At 38.5% G+C, this 27455-nt stretch overlaps 2 protein-coding genes across 6 annotated transcripts; one reads left to right on the top strand and one right to left on the bottom strand.

Moving 5' to 3' along the window:
- Positions 1–10635: 10635 nt before the first annotated feature.
- LOC107805464 (uncharacterized) lies at positions 10636–25877 on the bottom strand. Of its 5 annotated transcripts, XM_075233474.1 has the most exons (4): positions 21585–21723; positions 15653–16415; positions 15066–15562; positions 10636–11125 (listed from the first exon to the last, which is right to left on the bottom strand). In XM_075233474.1, exons 2-4 carry the CDS (start codon positions 15758–15760, stop codon positions 11098–11100), a joined length of 633 nt encoding a protein of 210 aa, XP_075089575.1. In that variant the 5' UTR covers positions 15761–16415; positions 21585–21723; the 3' UTR covers positions 10636–11097. The 5 variants fall into 5 exon arrangements, 1 of the variants encoding a protein (XP_075089575.1); XR_012700365.1 differs by lacking the exons at positions 15066–15562; positions 15653–16415 and adding an exon at positions 25563–25877 and having other exon boundaries at positions 10647–11125; positions 21585–21753; XR_012700364.1 differs by lacking the exons at positions 10636–11125; positions 15066–15562; positions 15653–16415 and adding exons at positions 19049–19218; positions 25563–25870 and having other exon boundaries at positions 21585–21753.
- On the top strand, positions 19225–25555 carry LOC107805463 (disease resistance protein RPP13-like). The gene is made up of 2 exons (XM_016629511.2): positions 19225–21876; positions 22132–25555. The coding sequence occupies exon 1, from the start codon at positions 19225–19227 to the stop codon at positions 21817–21819; it is 2595 nt and encodes an 864-aa protein (XP_016484997.1). The 3' UTR covers positions 21820–21876; positions 22132–25555.
- Positions 25878–27455: the final 1578 nt, after the last annotated feature.

Below are 27455 nucleotides of genomic sequence, written 5' to 3' on the forward strand. Positions count from 1 at the left end.
CTGAGTTGTTCCACAGAACAAGTGGGACTTCAAACATTCCCATAAGCTACCCAGCTACCCCGTTCGGGTACCCAGCCATTTCAGCCCACTCCGCAAGATCACCCTCTGAGTCTTGCCCTGGATATCAACGACGGATGTCGCTACAAGCATCTTCACCGCACCGCCCTGTCCAATCATGGCACAACCCACTACACACAGGCCCAATTTTGACTCTTCCTCATTCACCTTTCAAGCACCCTCCTTCTCGCTGGAACCAACTCGGTTCACCACCAACACTCCCCCTCAACAACCTCAATACTAGTTTGCACCTGAGCAGGACCAAAACCCCAAAATTGCTGAACAAGATGAGATGGCCAAAAGAATGAGGAGCCTTGAACAAAATTTGAAAAACATGCAAGGTTTGAGCGGACAGAAGAGCGTCTCCTATACCGATCTATGCATGTTCCCTCACGTGCATCTACCTGTGGGTTTCAAAACTCCAAAGTTCGAGAAGTACGACGGGCACGACGACCCCATTGCTCATCTCAAAAAGTATTGCAACCAACTGCGGGGAGCCAGAGGCAAAGAAGAATTGTTGATGGCGTACTTCGGGGAAAGTTTGGTAGGAATCGCTTCAGAGTGGTATATGGACCAGGACATATCTCGTTGGCATATATGGGATGATCTTGCCAGAGACTTCGTAGGGCAGTTTCAATATAATATTGACATCGCACCAGACAGAAATGCCTTGTCAAACTTAAAATAGAAACCCTTGGAAAGTTTCAGAGAATACGCCATCAAATGGCGCGAGCAAGCGTCAAGGGTAAAACCTCCCATGGACGAGATAGAAATGGTCACTACTTTCCTCCAGGCTCGAGAGTCCGACTATTTCCAAAACATGATGTCAGCCATGGGAAAGCCTTTCGCAGAAGCGATTAAGATTGGGGAGATGGTGGAGAATGGTCTGAAAACGGGTAGAATTTTGAGTCAGGCAGCCATAAGGGCAACCTCCCAAGTCGTCCAAAGCGGGGCTGGAGGAATGGCAAGAGGGAAGAAAAAGGAAGAAACATCCATGGCGGCGTCAGAAGCAGGAGAATATCATAATCCCGGGCTTTGTTCTTCGGAAAGAACCCCGCAACATTATTTCCCCCACCAAAATGTGACCTACGCTCCTCAGCCCTACATGGTCATGAGCACCCAGCCTTACGTCCAGCGGTCACAGCCAGCCAGTCGGGGACAAGCTCCACATCCTAGAAATCAGCCTCCTCACCAAAACCACTACAATCCTCGACCTTCTCAGAATAATTCCCGTCCTCGGGAACCACCCAGGAGACCCAACTATACACCAATCGGTGAACCCTACTCCACCCTATTCCCTAAGCTTGTCCAGATGAATTTGTTGCAGCCCATACCACCAAACGGGCAAAACCCGGGATCACCATCATATCAGCGGGGTGTCAGATGTGCATACCATTCAGGGGTAGAAGGGAACGACACCAACAACTGCCGGACATTGAAACAAGCTGTAGAGAATCTGTTAGACCAAGGGAAGATTGTGTTGAAAGACGAGGATATCCCAAATGTGACCAATAATCCGCTGCCCGCCCACAACAACGGGCCGATAATTGGGATGATCTGTGAAGACAAGGAAATTGATCCGGCGCTTAAAGCCATAATTGTTATTGCTAATACAGAAAGGGAGCCCACGGCAACCCCGGAGCAAGAAAAAGGAATAATTGATGTATCCAAGCAGGCCTATATGGTATGGGGGACGATCAAACCACCTCGGCCGAACGAGCCAGTGTTTGTTGGACGCATACCACAGAAGCCAAAATACAGCAAAGAGGAAGATGATAAGGTGGTCCCGCTCGAAGAGAGTGAGGAAATATGTGAGGCGATGAGGAAAAAGCTATGCGAAATACACATGGTCCAGCCAGGAGAGGGCACTAGCACCGCTGAAGTATCATACATGGGACCAAGCGCCAAGCTTCAAAACTGGAAGGCTACGCCATTCTTGATCAAACGGAAGTCCTAATGGACCTGTCTTGCCACTTTCTCTGCATCACGAGCTACCCCAGGGTGTGACTCTGATTTTTTCTTAGTTTCCTGTTTTTTTAATTTCCTGAATGTCAACCTTTTCTTTATCTTCCCCAAAATTCCAAGAAATGAAATCATGTTTCATCACTCACTTTCTTCTTCTATATTTTCTTTTTTTTGTGTTCTCTTCAATTCTGATAATGCAGCTTTAAATAACATGACATGCTTGCGGACTTCATGCCCGGATCACGAGAACTCCGTCAGACTTCAAATAATGAGTCAAAATTTGAAATATAAAGAATTTGAAAAAAATAGGAACAACTAAAGAAAATTGGTTCATGGTTTGGAAAATGTTCGTCACTAAAGCAGAGTTTGAGGACGGTGAATGGGTTTAGACCCGTACGGAATGTTAACCTTAATGACTGCGGTTTGTCACGAGCAATTGTACCAACAAAGAAGGGTCCATACGTCATTGGAAAATATTGCCAAGAAGAGCATTTGTATCTGGGCGACGTCGAAAAGAAATGACGTCAATCCTGCTCGGAAAGCAGATGCAGTGATATGCCTAAATCGCTCTCGCGATATCTTTGCACAGTTTGAGATGACGAAGACTTTCATTCTCGCCACCCAAACACTATCAACCCTTTGCAAACCCATTTGAGCCGGTTACTCTTCTTTAATTACCCTCTTTGGAACCTGAAAGTGTTATTGAAAATTAAAAAAAAAAAAAAAAAAAAAATTGGAATGAAAAAGACAAATAGAAAAAAGGGAAGAAGAAGAAAGAATTAGGAAAATAAGAAATATATATACAAAATAAGAGAGAGAAAAGATACAAGGAAAATGAGAAAAGGAAAAGGAAGTGAAAAACAAAGTAAAGCAGAAAAAAACAAAAGAAATCCAAAAACAAAAATGGCCTGAACTACGTTTGACTTGATTCCGAAAGGATACGTAGGCAACCTCTCCTTGGGGTTCAGTCACACCAAAACAAAAATCCAGGAAGTCCCCCAAAAGTAAAACTGGGGCAGAAATTATAATGGTTCGGCAATGATCCCGCCCAAAAGGTTCCAAAGTTGTAGTTCAATCCAAATTCTTTTCACCCCAAACCTTTGTCCAAGTCCTTCTGATCAATCAGCAAAGTGTTTCAAAATGGGAAGATGGAGTTATTTGGGTCCGATACAACAAAATGAGAAGAATAAATGAGAGAGTCTTGTCGGTGAAAACCTTTGGGCACCGTGAGGCGACGCGAGAAGAGAAATCGAAAATGAGAGAGCTTGTTTAGTAAAAACTCGCAAAGAGTGCTATCAGGCGACAGTAAGAAGAGAAATGAGAGAGGTCGACTAGCGAAAACCCGCAAAGGGCGTTGTCGGCCAAAAAGATGATTCCACCTCAGAAAGTCCTGGCAAGGTTCCCAGGTTTGAAAACATAGATCTGTTTTGATTCATGAGGAAATGCAAGTTCTTGAAGGTCGGGCATCCAGTCCAAAAGGCATGTCATGTCAGTTTGAAGCCAGCATGCACTCCAGATAAGTCCTTCTTTTCTCCCCGAAAGGGACGCTTCTCTTTAAACTCATATGCTTTCCTTTTGCATAATTTTCTCTGAGTCCCTTTTGATCTAACTCTGATTCCGTAACAATTACAAAGAAAGGTGGCAGGACCGGTTTTCACAGGGCCCCGTTTGGCAAGAGTCAAAGAAAATGTACGGCCTCAGTGGCGCGTCAGTCCCATTCCGACTGGCCATGGTAGTTGATTTGCTTCCAAAGTAAAGACGTTCGAAAGAAAAGAAGAGCCTACGAAGGCAAAATAAAGTTGGAGAGGTTAAGTCACACGCGATTAGCCACTGCGGTTTAGGTTTGAGGATCAAAATTCCTGACACAAAACCGACAAATCCCCACAGGGTCTCCCTTTGTAAAAATCCCCACAGAGTCTCCCCTTGTACAATACCCCAAAGAGTCGGCCCCAGCACATCCCCCAGCGAGTCTGCTTTGTAAAAAAAATATAAAAAAAATAAAAAAATCCCCACAGAGTTCGCTTTAGACAAATCCCCACAGAGTTTCTCCTTGTACAAATCCCCACAGAGTCTCCCTAATAAAATCCCCACCGAAGATCCCCAAGCAGAACGGGACGGAAAAACCAAAGCCTTACAAGGCAAATCATCACAAAATCTGGAAACGCAAGTCTGAGTAGTCCAAAGGGTTTTGCATGTGAATCCAATCAATGGCAGAGTTTCTCAACAAGAATTAGGCCAAGACAAAGCAATTGGAACGGTCAAGGCCCCCAAACCAACCGTCGTTTTCAAACTGACAATTTTTCTTTGTTTAGGAAAATTGAGACAGGTGCGACCCAAAGCAGCCGTGCAAGAAGCAGGTGTAGCCCAAAAGAAATAAAGCGCGCAAGCATTGAAACAGCCTTGCAGCGGGAAAACGACCAAAGGTAAGTTTCCCCATATTTCTTTCGTGCATTTTGATAAATAAAAGGAAATAAAAAAAAAAGGGTGAACCAAAGAAAAGAAAGAAGACAAGGAATAAAAATGAACATCCCAAAAGAAAAACAAATCATGGTAGCATAGGACCTCGTTCCTCAACTATCCCGATAAACCCCGGATCTCCCTGGCATAACCCAAGGAGCTTTTTCTATCCAAATTCCCGGCATAACTCGAGGACTCTTTTCCTTTTCGGCATAACCCGATGACTTCCCCGACATAACTCGAGGACTCTTACCTTTTTCCGGCATAACCCGATAAATCTTCCCGGCATAACCCGATGAATCTTTCGGCATAACCCGATAAATCTTCCCGACATGATCCGATGAATCTTCCGGCATGAGCCGATGAATCTTCCGGCATAACCCGATGAATCTTCCGGCATAACCCGATGAATCTTCCGGCATAACCCGATAAATCTTCCCGGCATGATCCGATGAACCTTCCGGCATGATCCGATGAATCTTTCCGGCATAACCCGATGAATCTTTCCGGCATAACCCGATGAATATTTCGGCATAACCCGATAAATCTTCCCGGCATGATCCGATGAATTTTCCGGCATGATCCGATTAATCTTCCGGCATAACCCGATGAATTTTCCGGCATGATCCGATGAATCTTCCGGCATAACCCGATAAATCTTCCCGGCATGATCCGATGAATTTTCCAACATGATCCGATGAATCTTCCGGCATAACCCGATGAATCTTCCGGCATAACCCGATGAATCTTCCGGCATAACCCGATGAATCTTCCGGCATAACCCAATGAATCTTCCGGCATAACTCGATGAATCTTCCGGCATAACCCGATAAAACTTCCGGCATAACTCGATAAATCTTTCCGGCATAACCCGACGAATCTTTCGGCATAACCCGATAAATCTTCCCGACATGATCCGATGAATCTCTCGGCATAACCCGATAAATCTTCCCGGCATAACCCGATGAATCCTTCGGCATAACCTGATAAATCTTCCCGGCATGATCCAATGAATCTCCCGACATGATCTGATGAATCTCCCGGCATAACCCAATGAATCTTCTGGTATAACCCGATGAATCTTCCGGCATAACCCGATGAATCTTCCGGCATAACCCGATGAATCTTCCGGCATAACTCGATAAATCTTCCCGGCATGATCCGATGAATCTTCCGGCATGGCCCGATGAATTTTTCCGGCATAACCCGATGACTTCCCCGGCATAACTCGAGGACTCTTTCCCTTTTCCGGCATAGCCTGACGAATCTTTCCGACATAACCCGAATAGTGTCCAGCATAACCTAGCAACCCTCCCAATTTTGGGCTCCGATGCCCTAAGTTGAGCATTTTCCATTTAGCCAGCATTAGGGCACCAACCCTAAACTGAGCATTTTTTCTGTTAGCCAGCATTAGGGCTCCAACCCTAAACTGAGCATTTTCCATTTAGCCAGCATTAGGGCTCCAACCCTAAACTGAGCATTTTTCTGTTAGCCAGCATTAGGGCTCCAACCCTAAACTGAGCATTTTCCATTTAGCCAGCATTAGGGCTCCAACCCTAAACTGAGCATTTTCCATTTAGCCAGCATTAGGGCTCCAACCCTGAACTGAGCATTGTCTGTTAGCCAGCATTAGGGCTTCAACCCTGAACTGAGCATTTTTTCTGTTAGCCAGCATTAGGGCTCCAGCCCTGAACTGAGCATTTTTTCTGTTAGCCAGCATTAGGGCTTCAATCCCTAAACTAAGCGTTTTACCTTATGGCAATATTAGGGCTCCAATCCCGAAGTTGCATTTTGTAGACTGAAATTTTCTAATCCCTTCATCAATTCTATAAACGTCCTGGCAATTCACTCACGAAATTTTCCTAGTAAAACTGGGGCAGAAAATTTCGTTTGTCTATTTTTCCCCGCAGGTCTGACCTCGAGGCGCATGGATCGAGACGACCTACGAAATGAGTCTCAACCCAGAATAGAGAAAAAAAGAAAAGACAAAAAGAAGATGTTCCGAGATATTGGAAAAACGAAGGGCGGATCGCTCCATGATTTGATCAAAGTCCCGAGTTCTGCCAATCCCGTCTCACTCAATATCGCAGAAATAAACAGGCGCCTACAACTTGCAAGCATCAAAGATTCGGATTGAAGTCTACAAGCAGAATCAGCTAAGACCCAAGATCAAGTTGCAAAAAAATCATAGATAGGAATCTTGTAACTAGCGGTTGACAAGCATACGTAGTTAGTTCAGTTTCAATTTTCCTTTGGTTGTAATAAGGGAGTCGGTAAGCAGCAGCGGCAACGGCAACAGCAGTAACAGCAAGCATTGCAATCCCATGGTAGTCCCAGCTACCAAAGTTTCCCGAACTACATTGACCTGATTCCTGTTTAGCCCAGGATATGTAGGAAATCTTTGAAGCGAAGATTCGGTCAAATCTTTCAAAATGCGCTTCACACGGAGTATTCCAATAGGCAAAAATCACTCATATCCGCTCACTTTATCTTTGCACGAAAACTCTTCATGTTTTCGAACAAAGAGGGGCAGCTGTGAGGACGTGATTTTTGTTTACGCGACAATCACTCCAAAAGAAATCAAAATAATAACGAATGGTCTCGCTGTACAATTTTTTTGGAATTTACGTGGCATTTTTTGTTAACTATTTGTGGTTTGTCCGTGTCTATTTAGTCTTATCCAACAAAAATACAAAAAATATGTGTCGAGTATAAGTTTAGGATATTATTCTACTATTAGGAATTAATCGAACCATAATTCGGTTATTAAAAGGAAAATCACAAAATGCATCTTTTATTTTATTTCGTCATTAAGTGATGTTATTTTAATTAAATGTTAATATGTGTGTTAATTGTTGTTTAATGTTTGTATAGTGTTATTTGACAATTTAATTGGGAAATTAAAGAAGAAAAGGATCTTCGGATTGGGCCAATTTGAACTAAAACGAACAGGCCCAAACCAAAACAACCCAATCCAAAATCCCTTTTTGCCCGGTCCAATTGAGCTGGCCACACGACCGTCCAAACGACGTCGTTGAGTTGCTTTCAATCTGGACCGTTAATCTCACTAGATTGACGGTCCAGATCACTCGCCCATAACCCCCATACCCAACCCATTTACCCGGACCAACCCCGACCCCATACTAAACCAAACGACACCGTTTGATTAACCCTTGGATCCAGGCCGCTGATCTCGATTGATCTAACGGCCAACATCAAACCATTCACTCCGTATATAAGCTCACTTCTTTCACCCCGCACCCCCCGAACCAGACCCCCCTCCTCACTGTTCCTCCGTCTCTCTCATTTCAGAGACGAATCTGGGCTTAGAACCCTAGCCGCCTTAGCCCCCTTCCGTTTGAAACCCGGCGGCAAGGACGCCGGTGACCACCACCTCAACACCCTAGGACCACTCAACCACCCTGAACACAGATCTGCTAGCCTTAGGTCTCGAATCCTCCCCCACCATCTCGAATCTTCATTTGAAGATTCGAGTCGGACCTCGACCTACACCAAACCACCCCAAATCCACACTAGACACTCCCCTGACCTCCCTCGTGACCAAACCAAGCTTGGTTTGGTCCGAATCTACCCACAAATCCCAAAACCCCAAATCTGAAGGTTCAAACCTAACACAAGAATTTGTGGAGTCTGTTTGGATCTAAACGAAAGTTTGGGGTCTAGTAGATCCTAATCGAAGTGTTCTCGTTCGAGAACACCTCGGTTAGGATTTGTCCGACCTCAAATGGGCAAATCAAGCTCGGGCATGGGTCATCTGTGTTAAAACTCTTCTGGTTTGTTCACTATTCCCCTTTTGTTATCTATTTAGTTTAGATTAATTTATCAGCATGTTTATTTAGTTTGTTTGTCTATTTTTTGGGATTTCTGTTGTCAGTTTGTTTCCCCATCTCCATAAGACCTTTTATTTGGTCGTTTGTTTATTCTGTTATGTTGAATTCGTATAGTAGTATACATATTTCAATGTGATTAACATCGTCGAATCAATAATGCCTGGTTTTCCCCTGTATCGTGCAAAATGGTCAAGAACAGTCTATGCCCTATTTGTGTTTGTTTGATCGACTGTTTGTTCCATGTTATAATTAGTATAGTTGATTCGATACGTGTCGTCGATTAGTTTCAGCTGTTGAATGGTAACAATTTGATTCATGTTGTTTTGTTTCCTGCTAAAACTTTGTTTGAATCCAACTAGGAACTGGGTATAGCTGTTGGTAGTTGTTTAATTTGAATCAGAAACATTTATGGGTTAGGTTATAGTTTCAATTCAGGATTGAGTTTTGAATTGATGGCATGTGTATTCTTGGGCAGCATGTGCACTATAGTTCTTTATTAATTAGAGCAAATGGGACAGCATGTGCTGTCAGGCCATATTCAGGCTGCCCATACCCTTGTTTTAGTTTAATAAGATGATAAAGGGCTGTCAGGGGGGATCTCATGGGAAAGGTTCTACTTTTTAAATGTTTGAGTGGAAAAACAACAGAAAAGGAGGGAGTTTGATTGGTTTTACAGGCTGTAGATGGTCTGAGGAAGGTTATAAATAGAGGGGGATACACATAGAGACACACATACAGATATACACAGACAGACACAGATAAAGAACACAGGCAGAAAAGAGAGAGGAGGGAGATATACAAATACACACATACAGAGAGAAGCTGAAACTAGACAGAAAACAGTTTTGAATTAGAAAGAGAGGGTTCAGAAATCAGGGAGGGAGATAGAAAAGAAATTCTTGTTTGTTTGAAACTGAAAACACTGCTTTTCCTCATCCTTTTTGTTTGGAATTTAGCATCAGTTGCTACTGGCTCTGTCAAGATTTAGGATTTTCCTTTGAGTATTTGAAAAATCGACATTGGGTACTGTATCATCGGGTTACTGCTTTGGTTTATTTTTCCTGGGATTGTCATTGCTGCTTTATTGTTTGTCGTTGCTGCTATCTTCTGTTGCTGCTGCTGCTGCTGATTTTCCCTATCTTCTTCTTCTTCTTTACATTTCAGCATTCCAGGTACACATTTCGAATCCCACATTGATGTAACCGTAACAGTTGAAAGCATGAAATGAAAGATGTTGAAGAAGTTTAATCATTTGCTGCAATACTTATAGTATATTGATGGACTCGCGTAATTTGCTAGTTTGTAGCTCAATAGCATAAAACAATAGTTAGTTTTATACTTAACTAAAGTTTTAGTCTTTTTTTTAGTATTATGATTCATAGTGTTTGGTTGTGCGAAGGATGCAATTATGCAATTTGTGGAATGCATGAATAGTTTACATAGTGATAACTAGATTCCTTTTCAGCTATATGTTGTATGTATAGGGTAGAATGCTTCAACCTTGTTAAATACAACGTAGTTCTGGTTTATTTTAAGTCTCTTTTTTATCGGATCCCGTGAGGCAGTATATAGGACCACGTTCGAATTCCATTAGTAACAATTTCTAGTAGTTAATTCCCTTAATCTACTTTAAATAAGTTAGTTAAATTCAACTCGAGAAACATTTGGAGTAAGTTTAGCATTTCATCAAATTTCGTATGCAATCCCCTTTATCAAAGTAAAAGCATGTTTACCCATGGAATAAGGCACGAAACAATTCCCGCCTCATAAATAATTAACCAGATAACTAACAAGAATCCGGGTTAGGCCAAACATGTAACTTAGTTAGAATGTATTTTCCTTCTTCCATTTATTTTAAGAAAACAAAAAAAAATAGGAAATGTAGTCATGCTAAGATTATCCTTAAAGAATAACGAGACGAGCCTCGCCAAATAAAAAATGCAAATTGCGGGGCCCTCAATAATCGGTCATAATAAATACTTAGAATTTGGGATGGACTGTTTAGTGAATATCACTGTCTTCCCCAAAGATAATAATGCGTTAGACTCTTTAGGCGCGATTTAATTAAATTACATTCTTAAATTCGGGTGCGCATTTATGTGACCCAAATTCAAATCTCAACGGAGTCGAAATGTGTTAACAACTACGGGTGCATTGATTATGACGTGGTTCGAGATGCATTTTCACACGTTGCAATCCTATAAAAAATAAATGATAATAATAAAAGCGGTTTAAACTTAATAAAAGCACGTAAGTCGTAACATGTATTTAAATCAGATATTTAGCCATTATAACAATTTAAGCGACCGTGCTAAAACCACGGGATTCGAGGGTGCCTAACACCTTCCCTCGGGTCAACAGAATTCCTTACTTAGAATTTCTGGTTCGCAGACTTCATTTGGAAAGTCGAATATTTTCCTCGATTTGGGATTCAAGATAAACTGGTGACTTGGGGCACCAAAAGCCAAACCTTTCCCAAGTGGCGACTCTGAATTAAATAAATAATCCCGTTTCGAATATTGTCACTTAAATTGGAAAAACTCCCCTCGCGCATCTTACCCTTCGGGGCGGGCGCGCAAAAAGGAGGTGTGGCAGCCGCGTGGCAAAACAGTGCGGTCCGCGCAGGTTGAACTTGGATAAGCCCAGATTCTGAACTCTCCTGCGCGGCCGCGTGACAGAACAGTGCGGACCGCGCAGGGCCTTTTGATCCCCCCTTTCAGTTGTCTCTTGTCACTCGGCAGATTTCACTCCTTTTTTGAGCTGATCTTTAGTATTTGTCATCTTGTCGCTCAAACCTGCAATCAAGTGTCATTTGTAAGCATTTTGGGACTATTATATGGCAATAAATGCACAAAGCTCAGGTAAGAATGGGTATAAAAAACATGCAGAAATCGCAGTTATCAATAACCTGCCCTAATCATGGTTTTTACCAGTGATCTTCCGGCGTGATTTCCACAATGCCCCTCGTGTATTTTTCTCATTACATATTCCGTCTGTGAAGGCCCGAGGCACCTTGCTAAGGGACCACCGAACATTTTTCAATAAGCTTGTCTTGCTTTAAACAATATCGAACAGCCTTTTTCTCAAGCGCGTGAGCTTTTTCTTGTCTTCGGGGACGGTTCCATACTGCAAAGAAAGCAACAATCTCGTTCCTCCAATCCCAGGTTAAGTTATTAAAATTTACCTCATTTTTGTCTGGATCAAGCACTAAATAAAACAAATGAATTACGAAAGCATTTTCATTGCTTGCCACGTCTACTACAGATGCGAGATTGGCTAGGGCGTCCTCCTCGATATTTTCATCTCTTGATATTGGCATAACTTTCCAGGTTTGGAATTGCCTGATCAGATCCCGTACCTTCTCTAAGTATGCATCCGTGCTTCCCTGGCCGTATAAGTCCCCAGCATTTGATTAACTACGAGCTATTAATGCTGAGTTTTCGTGCTAGTTCTAAACCTGCAATCACAGCTTCATACTCTGCCTCATTGTTAGTTATTGAATGACATTTAATGGCTTGTCGAATGGTTTCACCCGTAGGTGGTGCCAAAACAATTCCCAAGCGTGCACCCTTCACATTAGATGAACCATCAGTAAATAAGGTCCAAATTCCCAGATTAGATCCGTTGAACACTTGTAATTCTTTTTCTGCTTCCAATTGCATTCATTGGCTAAAATCAGCCACAAAATCTGCTAACACTTGAGATTTTATCGCGGTTCTAGGCTGGTATGCGATATCATACTTAATTCTATAGCCCATTTGGCTAACCTACCTGACAACTCATGCTTATGTAATATATTGCGTAATGGATAAACAATTACTACAGCGATAGGATGACATTGAAAATAAGGTCTTAATTTCTAGATGCCATGATTAATGCAAGTGCTAGCTTTTCTAACTGAGGATACCGCGTCTCCGTATCTAATAAAGATTTGCTGACATAATAGATCGGAGATTGTTTACCTTAGTCTTCATAGACTAAAACAACATTTACCGCTACTTCTGAGATAGCAAGGTAGATGAGCAATCTTTCCCAGCCTTTGGTTTTACGAGTAATGGCGGATTTGGCAGGTATGTCTTCAAATTTTTGAGTGCATGCTGACATTCCTCAGTCCATTCGAACTTATCTTGCTTTTTAAGAGCTGAAAAGAACTTAAAGCACTTTTCTAATGATTTAGAAATGAATCTCCCCAAGGTTGCAATTCTTTCTATCAACCTCTGCACTTCTTTTTTACTTGTAAGCATGTCAGGAATTTATTCAATGGTCTTAATTTGTGCGGGATTCACTTCAATACCACGATTAGAAACAAGAAAATCCAATAACTTACTTGATGCAACACCGAATGCACATTTTTCCGGATTTCATATTTAATTTTCGCAAGATCTTAAACGTATCAGACAAGTGCGATATATGATCCCCTAAATGTTGAGTTTTAACGAGCATGTCATCTATGTAGACCTCCATTGTTTTTCCCAAATGTTCTTGGAACATTTTGGTCACTAGTCTTTGATATATTGCACCAGCATTTTTGAGACCAAAAGGCATTACTTTATAACAGTAAGTCCCCCGGTCTATTATAAATGAAGTTTTTTCTTCATCTATTGGATCCATTTTGATCTGATTATATCCTGAATACGCATCTAAAAAGCTTAACAATTCATGTCCTGCAGTAGCATCAATTAGTTGGTCTATATGTGGTAATGAAAAAGAATCTTTAGGACAAGCTTTGTTAAGGTCTGTGTAATCTACAAAAACTTGACACTTACCATTCTTCTTCGGTACCATAACAGTATTGGCTAACCAATTAGGATACTTTACCTCACGGATAGACCCAATCTTTAGTAATTTTTGAACCTCATCTTGAATCACCTGATTTTTAAAGTTCATTGCTTTCTCTTCTTTTGTTTGACAGGGGGATACGATGGGTCTTCATTTAATTTGTGAGTCATTACCTCCGGTGGTATTCCTGTCATATCAGAGTGGGACCAAGCAAAACAATCCACGTCAGTTTTTAAAAATTCAATCAACTTACCTTTCATGTCTTGGCTTAGATTGGCCCCTACGTAGACTTTCCTTTTAGGTCATTGTGCAAATAATATTACAGCTTCCAGTTCTTCAATCGTTGTTCAGATATTTTCATTTTCCTCTGGTTCTTGAATGGCATATGGCCTTGAGTCCACGTTTGTTCGTCCTTGTTCAGTTGAGGTTTGTGTTGTGGTACCCTCAACTGGATTCTATAATTGCTATTTTTCTTCGTTTCCCGTACTTGAATCTGCTACAGAGTTGATGCTCCTGGATGTATGTTGATCCCCACGGATTTGACATATTCCCCATGGTGATGGAAATTAATAACTTGGTGTAAGGTTGACGGAACGACATCCATCTCGTGGATCCATGGTCTCCCAAGGATCATATTGTAAGCCATCTCTATATCTACCACCTGAAACTTTGTATCCTTGACAACTCCTTCTGCGAATATTGTAAGTATTAACTCCCCTTTCGTCACTACACTGGAATTGTCAAATCCAGACAGAGTATGCGCCTTTGGTATTAATTTATCTTCGGCTTGCATCTCACGTAGTACTCTTAGCAAAATAATGTTCACGGAATTACCTAGATCAATCAAAACTCGTTTCACATTAGTATCATGTACAAGTAGAGATATACCAGTGCATCGTTATGTGGGGATAATACGCTATTTGTATCTGCATCATCAAACGTAATGCTTTCTTCCTCTAAGACATGTCTCACCCGCTTCACGTGGGTAATTGTGACTTTGGAAACTTTATTGGTTGTTGTGTACGTCACACCGTTGATGTCTTCACCTCACTTATCACATTAACGGTCCTTTTAGGAGAAGGTAGTTTTGGGGGCTCATGTCTATTCTTCATATATGCTTGATTACCTCTCTCACTGAATAATTCAGTGAGATACCCTTGCTTTAATAGATGATCAACTTTACCTTGCAGCAACCTACAGTCTGCCGTTTTATGCCCGTGATCATAGTGAAATTCGCACCAGTGATCAGGGCTGCGCCTGTTTGGGTTCGATCTCATTTCTTTTGGCCACCGCACCTTATCACACATGCTTCTTAAAATAGCTACGAGCTCGGAAGTGCTTGCATTAAAATTATAACCGCCAAACCTTGCTTTCAAATTTCTATCATCATCCCGTGACTCTCGCGCGTTTCGATCTTTCCCAAATCTTGATGACGAGCCCGACTCTCTATTCCTCGACCTATGATCGTACCTTAGATTGTCCTGTTTTGACCGTGAATCTTTTCCTACTGGACCCATATATGGTTCGTACATGTTTTTACCGGACCTTTTTTCAGTTTCCGCCCGTCTCGAACTCACCTTTTCTTCTTTTTGAGATCATGAGATAATATCCTTTTCTATCCTTAGCTTCGTGTTGTACCTGTTGTAAACGTTATTCCACGTTGTTGCTGGGAATTCACGAAGACTTTCCTTGAGTCGCCTCGTGGCTTCAGAGCTTTTTCCATTCAAAATACTAGTGAAGGCTATAGCTCCCCAATTGTCAGGTACTCACGGTAACGTCATTCTTTCACGCTGGAACCTATCCACGAACTCTCTAAGCAATTCTGAGTCCCCTTGCTTGATTTTAAAAATATCTTCCATTCTTTTTTCGACTTTTTGAGCTCCCAAGTGTGCTTTGATAAATGAATCTGCAAGCTCAACAAAAGAATTTATGGAATTTTCAGGTAAAAGAGAATACCATGTTAATGCTCCCTTAGTGAGTGTTTCACTGAATTTTTTGACCAATACTGATTCAATTTCTTGTTTGGTCAAGTCGTTGCCTTTTACGCCTGTTGTGAATGCAGTCACGTGGTCTCGTGGATCAACTGTTCCATCGTATTTTGGAATATCGGGCATTTTGAATTTCTTTGGAATTAGGAGAGGAGCAGCACTTGGCTTCCAAGGTTGTTGTGAATATTTATCCATATCTATCCCTTTGATTACGGGCGGTACTTCAGGTATTTGCTCTATGCGGTCACTTTGCTCCTTGAGCTGTTTCTGCAATGTTAGTACTAAATTTTGTAAATCAGAATTGACTAAGTTACCTGGTTCTCCTTCTCGTGACTTGCTGGGGATTCCACCACTACCTGAATTAGCAAGCCCAGAACGAGGGTTCTCCAAAGTGTTATTATTTGGAGTGGGTATTGGTGGTGCAATGGGTAATTGGCTGACAAAGGCCTCAAAAGCTTTATTGACCTGTTGAGCGATTAGCTTGTAAAGCTTCATTGATAGCTTCATCATTTTCGAATTGAGCATTTCTATTTGCATGAGATCCATCAGGAGTACCTTCTCGAGATCGTCGAGGGGAGCTTTGTGGAGAAGGGATTGGGATGTGATCATCCTGTGGATTCTCCTGGAGTTGTTGGTTTCCTTGGTTTCCTTGGGTGTTGTCATTGATGTTCGACATAGTTGATGCAACAAAAAGGTTAGGCTAAGAAAGAGTAAATTATCAGATTCCCGGTAACGGAACCAATTTGTTTAACCAAAAAAGTGGAATTTCAGTCAAAACTTTAATTTAGAAGAACACGGGTTACTGATAATCAAAACTGAATAAAGAAAGTGATTTTGCTAACAATAAGATAGACAGAAGAAAACAAAGTAAACCAGTATATTCAGATGATCTTTCGTGTCCTTACAAATGATCTATTCTCTCCTTTTTATAGCTATCTTAAAGATATACGTTTTGCCTTTGTTATAATTAGGTCATTATAGACAATTAAAGGCATTAAATACTACGTTACATAATCATTATAATTTAATACAAATTCTCTAATGTTTTTAATATTTATTGCTTATTAAATACTATATCTGTACTCTCTTATGTTGTCAGATTCATTCTCCTTGACTTTTGAGTATAAATAGGTACGAGCGTTGAGTCTTTTGAATAACTGCTCGTGCCTCTACTTGTACCTTCTGCTCGTATCTATTGCAACTCATGCCTCTTTGCCAATCATCACTCTTTGACCAGCCTTCGTGTCATGACACGTCATCTTCCAATCACTTCAATATGTAAACTCGATTTTCCCAATACAGATGCATTTCAGTAACACTTGATAAGAAAGTGATCATACAACTCATTATTTAAAGTTAATAAAAATAGAGCACTTCATATTTAACTCAAGATTACATCCCATAAAAGAATCGCAAATATTTCTAGACATTTTTTAAAGAAAATTCTAAAAAAGTCTTAAAAGTATATATAAAAACTATATATTTATATGTCGGTTTGGTTCGGATTTTTTCTCTCAATACCAAACCAAATCAAACCAAACCTATGTAACCCTTACATTTATATCGTTCGACAAATGAGCATATACATACGCAAACCAAACAAAATGATGAATTAGAATTACACCTTAACTATGTAACCAAAATGTTTAGAAGAAACAAGAATCTGCTTGGGTTGTTTCACAGAAGTAACTCGGAATATTCGATTTATTGACTTTGTGAAATTTCATCCTCAAATGATACAGAAATATGATAAACTTATTAGTCTTTGTCGTTACTTATGATGTAAGTAATAATGGAAGGTATACTTTTCTAAAGTTATGAAATACACTACAAAAATGAAAAATTGTGTGATAACGTAATCTTGAAAAATACAGAGTTATGCACCCCACCAAATACTAACTTAATACGTAATGATCAAGAAGAAAACATAGAAATTTATTAATTTAAATTTTCCATGGAAAGGGAAAAGTCTATAACAATATCAATTGGTGTAGAAACTTGTAACAAATTTGATTGATTAGAACAAGAATATATTTCTATTAGACGCTACACTTTACGGCTGGATTATTATCTAACTAAAATCTGTTCCAAAAAAGATATGATATTTTTCGAAATTTGTAGATAATTTAACTTAAACTTCTAATCTTACTCTCAATGAGAAGCTTTTATAGCTACACTAATAATCTGACATATTTAACACTACAAGTTTCATAAGAGTTACAGCCACACAAATGTTATACTAGTTTGTTTAGCACACAATTTTTAAATTTATTTCTTAAATTTCGTGTCTAATCAAATAAATTCACATAAATTAAAATGGAGGGAGTATCTAATAAGCAAAAAAAAAAAAGGATCACGATAGGAAAAATACACAACAAAAGCTACTATAAGAAACATGTGAAAAAATAAAATATAATCCAAATAAAAGGGGGAGTTGAGATAAACCAAGAAGAGAGATTCTTCTTTTTCTTCAGGGCTCTGGTTTTTTTTCTACGGAGTGAGCATAAACTAGAGATATGTTTCTACTTGGTCATAATCAATACGTTCACAATGTACTAGTACAAGAAGTTGAAATTATATTATTTTCATAATCAAAGATAAATTATATATAATCTTGTGTAATAATCATACTGATGGCGTGTCCAATCTCCATCTTAAATTATGAATATAAACTTTATGATTTGATCTTATGTGTATAAGCTAAAATTTATACATCAAATCATATTTATATACGGACACATACAAAATTATGATCTATTCAATGCAAAGAAACTTTATTAAATTTGAATAAAAATTATTTCATAACGAATACTATATCTAAACTCATAGGAGTAGTTATGTATCCCAACAAGAGTTACTCTGAACAGTAGACTTTGTGGAATTTCATCTCCTTTTAGGGTTGATTATTACAGAAATTAATATGATAAAAGCTGTCTTTGGTTAGCTAAAATAGGGCTGAACTTGAAAATCCTTAGGGTATTATCACCTTTAGTCCGGGCCAAAAACTATTTACATTTTGTAGCAAAAAAAGTGTATAAAACTTGTATAGTTTTTGTATATAACATACAAAATGTGTATATATATATGTATACAAAAGATATACAAATTTTATACATTCTTTCGGCTATTATTTTTACAGCGACTATACAATGTCATTTTTCCAAACCCCCTTATGCCGTATTTGTCATTGCCTTTTGAAAATCGTTATGCTATCTTTATCTTTACCTTTTGAGAATAAATATGCCTTTAGAAAATAGGAACTTTGAAATTCTCTTGCCTTGTCTAATGAGGCGCAGTTCAATTTCGTTGCTCTAATTTTTCTTTCATTTTCATCCATTGGTGTTGACATACATATAAAGGTTGTTTCTAAAACACAATATTTTTTTGTTGTTTCCAAAACACGTTACTCCTCCTATTACCACTTACAACAACAACAACAAACCTATTGTAATCCCGGACCTTATTCCTACTTGTGAGGGTAGAGTGTACCCAGAGCTTACTCCTACTTGTGAAGGCCTCCTATCTATTACCACTTGCTCCAGCGATATCATAAAAATTCTGATAATTTGTTGGATGAAGTTGAGAAAGAATCAACTTGTATCAAGTAAAGAGTTGTTAATAGTAGTATATAAGATGGAAGGTATACTTCACTAAAGGTACGAAATATACTTAAAAAAATGCAAAATACATAGTGATGCACTCCACCAAATATTAACTTAATACGTAATGATCAAGATGAAAACAGAGACTTTTACTAATTCAAACCTTTAGTACCTACTGGTGTAGAAACTTGTAACAAATTTGATTGGTTAGGACAAGAAGATACTTCTACTCAATAATAAAGGCCACCGCGTATTTGTTCTTGCCTAGATTATGCAACCAAACTTACAATAAACTTTCCTTCTTTTTGTTGTTAATTTATTCTCTTTACTGCTTCTGTCTATATATATATATATATATATATCATTCTCCAGCTTTCTTCAAATAGCTTCAATACAATATCAATTGAAAACCAGCTTAATCTCTTCCAGTATCTTGTATCTCTCTTTCTATAGCTTTCTTCCAATATCTTCTATACAGCCCTCTTTTTCAAGCTCTGATTAAAGAGAAAACCAAGACTCCTGAAGATGGTTGACGCATTTGTGTCATTTGCAGTTGAAAAACTGGGCGACTTTCTCATACAAGAAGTTGCATTGCGCATAAGTCTGAGACAGGATGTGCGGTGGCTGAGAAATGAGCTGCTATTCATGCAATCTTTCCTCAAAGATGCAGAACAAAAGCAAAATGAAGATAAAAGAGTTCAACAATGGGTATTTGAAATCAACTCTATTGCTAATGACGCTGTCGCTATACTGGAGACTTACATCTCCATGGCAGAAGAATCTGATGACCATGGATTTGCTAGTCGTCTTAAGGCTTGCGCTTGCATATGTAGGAAGGAGACCAAATTCTACAACATCAGCAAGGAGATCCAATCCCTCAAGAAGCGAGTCATGGATATCTCTCGCAAACGGGAGACATATGGTATTAGAGACATCAATAATGCAGGAGAAGGGACAAGTAATCAGTCCGCCATGGTTAGAACATTGAGGAGAACTACCTCCTATATAGATGACGATCATATTTTTGTTGGCTTTCGGGATGTTGTAGAAAGCTTGCTAGCTGAACTTCTCAAAGCAGAGCCTCGCCGAAGTGTCATCTCCATTTATGGTATGGGCGGGTTAGGCAAGACCACTCTTGCAAGAAACCTCTACAACTCTCCAACTGTAGTCTCTAGCTTCCAAACACGCACTTGGATATGTGTTTCTCAAGAGTACAACACCATGGATCTCCTTAGGAATATCATAAAATCTATCCAAGGTCGTACAAAGGAAAGTCTGGATTTGTTGGAAAAGATGACAGAGGCGGATCTAGAAATTCACCTTCGAGGCCTATTGCAAGAATGCAAATACCTTCTGGTGGTTGATGATGTATGGCAGAAAGAGGCATGGGAAAGTTTAAAAAGAGCCTTCCCAGATAGCAAGAATGGCAGCAAAGTTATTATTACCACACGCAAAGAGGATGTTGCTAAAAGAGCAGATGATAAAGGTTTTGTCTATAAACTTCGCTTCCTTAGAGAAGAAGAGAGTTGGGACCTCTTTTGCAGGAAACTACTTGATGTTCAGGCAATGGTCCCAGCAATGGGAAGGTTAGCTAGAGATATGGTGGACAAGTGTGGAGGCTTACCTCTTGCAATTGTTGTATTAAGCGGGCTACTTTCGCATAAAAGGGGGCTACAAGAATGGCAAAAGGTGAAGGCACAACTTTGGCGGCATATGAAAGATGACTCTATTGAAATCTCCTACATACTATCACTGAGCTACAATGATTTGTCAACTGTACTCAAGCAATGTTTTCTTTACTTTGGTATTTTTCCAGAAGATCATTTGATCTATGTTGACAACATAGTCTGGTCGTGGATGGCCGAAGGATTCATACCAGAAGGAGAAGAAAAAACAGAGGATGTAGCTGAGCGCTTCCTGAATGAGCTAATAAGACGAAGCTTGATTCAAGTGGTAGGTACAAGTTGGAAAACAGATGTTAGATGCAAGATGCACGATCTACTTCGGGATCTTGCCGTGCAAAAGGCATTGGAGGTAAAATTATTTGACATTTATGATCCAAGAAAGCATTCCATATCCTCCTTATGTGTCAGACACATCATTCATGGTCAAGCACAAAGGTACCTCTCACTTGATCTTTCTAACTTGAAGTTAAGGTCAATTATGTTCCTTGATCGAGATTTTTTTAAGATGGATCTTATAAAGTTTCATGATGTCTTCCAACATATATATGTGTTATACTTGGAGATTGGTTCTGGCGCTATACTACCTGATGCCATAGGAAGTTTGTACCACCTCAAGTTCTTAAGCTTGAGAGGTATCCGTGATCTTCCCTCCTCCATCGGCCGGCTCATAAATTTACAGACACTTCGTGTCTTGAATGACTATAGACACTTATGCCAACTACCCCCGGAAACAGCTAACCTAATAAATCTAAGACATATAGTTGCGTTGTATTCAAGACCTCTGCAACTTAGCAAACTCACAAGTCTTCAAGTTCTTAAATACAGTTGTTGTGATCAGTGGAGAGATGTTGATCCCGTTGATTTAGTCAATCTTCAAGAATTAGGCATGTATGATATTGTGAATACTTACTCCCTAAATAACATTGGCAGCTTGAAAAACCTTAGCTCTCTCATGTTGCGTTGTAAAGTTGATGAATCATTCCCAACCCTTGAATATCTTCATTCTAGTCAAAAGCTCGACAAATTGTGGTTAGAGGGGAGAATAGAAAAATTTCCTCTCTTGGGCTATTTTCCAAATTCCATCACAATGATGGTCCTTTGGAAGTCAGAACTAATGGAGGATCCAATGCCTATTTTGGGAATGTTGCCAAATCTAAGGGATCTTGATTTAGTAGGAGCTTATGAAGGAAAAGAAATTACCTGCAGTAATAACAGCTTTTATCAACTAGAATTTCTTCGTCTTGATGGTCTTCAGAAGCTAGAAAGATGGCATTTATCCACAAGTTCCATGCCTCGCATTAAAGGTTTTGGTATCCATGATTGTTCAAAGCTGAAGGAGATTCCCCAGAGAATGAAAGACGTCGCTATCCTGGAGAAGTTGAAGGGCATCGATCAAGAGTTTGGTGAACATTACAGAGTCACTAGTTTAGGATGAAGCTTTTCAAGCATATATGATGTCTTATCAATTTCGACCTCTTTCACAATAGCAGAGGTACATACAAATGGAATTAAGTTATATATACTGACGGTATAAAGATTATTTTCTATTATTAATGTAGTTTAACCTGTTGTAACCTTTTATCAACATAACATTTCTGTTGGAATTAAGTTATATATACTGACGATGCAAACCATTTTCTATTGTGATCAATTATTCCGTCACTTGATACTGTCATGGTCATTTTTAGGTAATATTTTTTTTGCCTTTTCTCGAATACTAATTACTAAATTGTTTCTCACAATTAAGGTGAAACAGGAGAAATTAAATGGCAGATGCGGCATCTTTTTGCAAGCACAGAAGCATTTCAAGACCTTCGCATCGATGAGAGATTGCCCAACCTTCAGCATTTTATTTTTTGTTTTCTTTTTGTGAGTATTTGGAATTGGTTTGAAGAGAATTGTGTTTGGATTGTTGTTGATTTTGTATTTTGAGAGTTTTAATTTCTTTGTTCCAAAACAAGACATGTTTAGAAAAGAAAACAGAACACCTGTTTTCAGAAAACAAACAAAAACAATTTGCCTACAGCTTGTTGCTGTAATAACTAAGTACTATAAATAAGCATGAGATTTAAGGTTCGAGTTTCTGAAAGGAATTCTTCAATTGTTATATTATGCAAGAATATGATTGTTGAATGTCCTGCTTGTTTGAATTAGTAAAGAAGTTTTAATTCATATTTATTATTTGAGAAGGAAATAATAAGAAGATGAACCATCATGTTTTACTCTGGATAAAAATTCCAGTGTGTTACAGTTAAATGTCATTTGATTTCTTTGATCTTGAAAATGCAGAATATTATAGAGATAAATCAAGATAATGCATTTTTTAGGATGTCATGGGCTTAAATAAATGGTCACTGTACTCAAAAAAGGATCTTCTGTGGTTTTAATTGTTCAACTGTTAAGTTGCCTATCCATATTTTAAGATAATGCTTTATGTAAAAGTTCCAACATACTATATTCCCACCTGATGCCATAGGCAATTTGGTCCATCTCCAAGTTCTTAGATCAGGTCACTGTACTCAAAAAAGGATCTTCTGTGGTTTTAATTGTTCAACTGTTAAGTTGCCTATCCATATTTTAAGATAATGCTTTATGTAAAAGTTCCAACATACTATATTCCCACCTGATGCCATAGGCAATTTGGTCCATCTCCAAGTTCTTAGATCAGGTACTAACATGACTGAACTACCCCCCTCCATTGGCAGAATCAAAAGACTACAGTTCAGTATGCTTCAAGATAACTAACTTCATTAACTTAAGACATTAAATTTAGTGCAAGTTACACATTTGGCTGGTCGGCCAATAATAATTACATTTGCTAGCCAAATATGCAAAATATATGTATAAAAGATGTATATTATATGTATATTATACATTAATAAAATATATATTTTGCAAGCTATTATTTTTGAGAGCGGAAAACTCTAGAGTCTACAGACACTTAAATAAATTCATTATGATCAGTGGAAAAATGTTGACAATGTTGGTTTGGTCAATCTTCAAGAACTAGTTGTGAGAGGTATTAGGAAATCTTACTCCATAATACTTGGGAGAAAGGGACCAGAGACACCCACTCTATTATTCAACTGCTAGCAACTCATCACTAATATCACTGGAAAGAACTTTACTCAGAAAACTTGAAAGTGACCGTATATAACTTAAAACCAGAGAAAGGAAAACCTACATCAATTTGCAAATCAGCAGAAGAGAGAAGAGAGAGAGAAATCTGCTATTATTGAACTCTTCACATTTCACATTATTTAGTAGGTAAGTCCAAAAGTATTCTCTGGAATGGACTTCATGCACTCTTTCATCATCTCAAAATGTGACTTGAAAGAATGTCTTGGATTTATAGTTGCAGGTACATACAGGTATATTAAGGAGTACAAAACTTCTCCTTTTTCAGACTTCCAATAAAAAATTTAACTTACATACATTCGACAGTGTAAAGGATTTTATACTATCAAATGTACTGATAGTGTAGAAAATTTATAGTTATTTTTAATTACAGCTTTTCGGTAGTCCCAGTTGCCAAAACTTCCAGAACTACACTGACCTGATTCCTTTATAGCCAAGGATATGTAGGCAATCTCGGAAGCAAGGTTTGGTCAAGCTTTTTCAAAATGCTTCTTACGGAGTACCAAACGGGCAAAAATTATTCATGATTGCTCACTTTATCTTTGCCCGAAAACTCTTCATGTTCTCGAGCAAAGAGGGTCAGCTGTGAGCACATAATTTTGCCCCATGTATAATTTACTCCTAAAACAAACCAAAAATAATCTTAATTGCTTTATAAAATTTTAGAAAATTTTCTCTATTTTTAAGTGATTTTGCTTGGCATTTATTTTGCATTTTACATGCGTTTAGAAATACGTAAAAATTATAAAAGGGAGGGGTCAAAAATATTTAGTCTTATTAACATTTCATACTTTGTGGCATCATTAGCATCTAGTCGCATGTTAGTTGCATTCATAAAGTAAAAGTCCTAAAAAATACATTTAGCCATTCTTCTTTCTTTTCACATTTGTAGTTTCAATTAGTTAATCAATTTGTTAATGCAAATAAGTTAATTAGTTTAATTTTAGGTTGAAACAAATGAAGAGATTAAAGTTGCAAATTAGGTTTGATGTGTTTGTTTAATTAAAAGTGGTTAATTGTGCAAAGAGCCAAAAGGAGGTGTGACAGTTACAAAAAGAATGGAGGTGTTGTTATCCTTGAGAGACTGAATCAAAAGGAATGGGATTTGCATCATCGCTATCCTGTTTTCTGAACACTCTGATGCTCCTCAAGAGCTTTCGATAGATTTTTGAACAATGCATTATAGTAGTGCCCATGATGAAACTTAACATCACATATACCACCTTCTTCAAAAGGGAAAATCTATACTGTCCAAACTAGTAAAAGGAAAGCTCTACACCTGAGAGCAATAAAAACCAGCCTACTTGAACTGAAAATATCATCCTCCTACAAAACTGGGGAAACACTTAGTATATACCACCCCTCTAGAGAATGGGAAACATTCAATATTTCTGAACAAAGCATTTAGAACAATAGTTAACAAAAACATACCGTGGCATATACATAGCGACTCACCTTGCTGTCAACTTCATCGCGAGTCACATTCGAAGTTAATATGCAATTAACATCAACTTAATACAACTCTATGAAATAGGAAAACATAGAGTAGTAATCTCAAAACGCATAAATTCACAACTCATTCACAAATTTGGTTCTCCCAGTATTTAAAATGTTTTCGAAACTTAAATAGAAGAGATAATTTCGGGGACCTCCTCTCAGGCATCTTTCTCAGGTTTACCTCGCTTATTTGAAGTCTTTTTGTAACAATTCTTTTTATTTATTTAATTTTATTTTATTATAATTTTTTACTGTTTAATTAATTAGGCATTTTTCTGAAAAAAAACTCCGCTACAATAAAATTGATATGAACATTAGGAAAGAATAGAGATTTGAGGAAAGGTTCTTTCACATTTGAATATATATTCAAAGTGGTAAAACTCTTCAAATGTCTTAAGGAGCATCTATTTAAAAAATGCCCAAAGGTGTCTTGACAAAGTTGCTGTTAGAATCTCAAACATTAATAACACAACAGTAATGGTAGATCAATGATGTACCAAATTAACCGAAGTACGTAACTCAAAGGAGTCGAAGTTTGCATACCTGTGCGATATCTTCTTTGTAGACGACAACGATCTCAAAAAATCCTCAAAATTGGAAGACGGCGGTAGCGGTGCGGTCAGACACCATTACGCCACCGAAGCCGGCGGATCCTCCATTGGCAGAGGTTAACGTTAAGTTTAGAAAGGGCAAATTAGTCATGTTATAGTTTTTATAGTCAAATAAATAAATAAAAAGAATTATTACAAAAAGACTCAAAATAAGAGAGATCAGTCATCAGTGTTATAGAGCTAAACCTGAGGATGTCTTCGATATTATTCTCCTAAATAGAATATCTTTTTTTTTTTAATTTCCAGTATTTTGTTCATTTATTGTTTGGAAACAAATGTTATTGAGACTTTTACTATACAGAATCAAAGATGTCTTCTTATCAATACTTGTGCAGAGAAATCCCAAAGCCAACAACAAGAGTAAAGGGTAATTGTAGTTACTGTGACCCTATTTACTTTTTAATCTATTTAGAAAAAAGAATAATCCCTTTTAGTATTTAAAAATAATTTAACTTTAAATTTTTTATTTTATACTTAATGACATTGCTTTATAGTCATATAAATGAAATAGATGAAGCCCTCTGAGCTGCCTAATATATTCCGTTATAATTTTAATATGTGTTTTTTTTCAAATAAACAATTTAATCTTTTGAAAGGTACTATAACAATGATCGAAACTAACAATAATACCAAGGCTTTTTCTCTCTAGCTTCTCTCTAGCTTTCTCTCACTAAGACACTCCTATAGCTGCTCCAAAATTCCACCTAAACCACCGGATATTACTAACTCTTCTAAAAGCTCGTCATCATCAATGGCAAATTTGGAGCAGACTACTTTCAAAGAAAAGCTTCTCCTGAACGAAGGAGTAATAGACTTTGATATGGACCACTGTCGAAAACTCAACATGAGTCTTCCCCTTCACAACTAACAACTCAAACAATCAGTGTTCCAAAAGGAATCAAAACTATCTACCTAACAGAAGCAGACATACAACGGCTCCACTTCCCTTGGAAACATTCTCTCATCATAAAGCTACTCGGAAAAAGAATTGTCCACGCTATCTCAAAACAAAAATCCAAGATTTGTGGAAACCTTCAGAACCTTTCCCACTAATAGAATTAGGTTCACATTTTTATATCGTAAAATTCACAAAGGAAAAAGGCATAAACAGTGTCCTAAAGAATGGCCCATGGTTTATCAATGTTCACTACCTATCCATCAGACGTTGGGAACCAAACTTCGTTGCATCAGAGGCAAAGCCAACAACATCTGCAGTCTGGGTAAGGCTTCCCCATCTACCAACAGAGTTCTACGATGGATCATTCCTTCAAAAAATTGGAAATTCTATTGGAACATTGCTAAAGGTCGATGCCTGCACAAGTGCTATTCTTAGAGGGCGTTATGCCCGTTTGTGCATTCAAGTGCCATTGAAAGACCCCATCTCCACATGTATCAAAATTGGATCTCACATTTAAATTGGGTCGCTTAAGAGAGTGGGTTTAACTGTTGCGAGAGTGAATGCGAGATTTGCAGAAGATTTAAAGTACTAGTTGATCTGTGTTTTCACAAGCTTACAAAGGATTTGAGTTTAATCTCACTATGGTATTATCGCATCAATAGAGTATATGCGTTATGAGTTATTGAGTGTGTTTTGATCTATGGCTTCGAGCCAAGTGGGGGAGTCTGCTGTTGATTAGTTGATTGCACGGTTATGTGCTATGTCGGTTCTAGTTTGAGGTATGCGGGTGAATCAGTTATAGCCTATGGAGATTGAGATCAAGGATAGCTCGAGTAAAGGAAAATTCTTAACAAAGGATATAGTATGCTTCATAGGTATGTGAGAATCACGGAATGTCTTGAGTTGTTGTTGGTAAAGGATGCTCGG

This window comes from Nicotiana tabacum, chromosome 16, assembly GCF_000715075.1.
Source record: "Nicotiana tabacum cultivar K326 chromosome 16, ASM71507v2, whole genome shotgun sequence".
NCBI classification, from domain to species: domain Eukaryota; kingdom Viridiplantae; phylum Streptophyta; class Magnoliopsida; order Solanales; family Solanaceae; genus Nicotiana; species Nicotiana tabacum.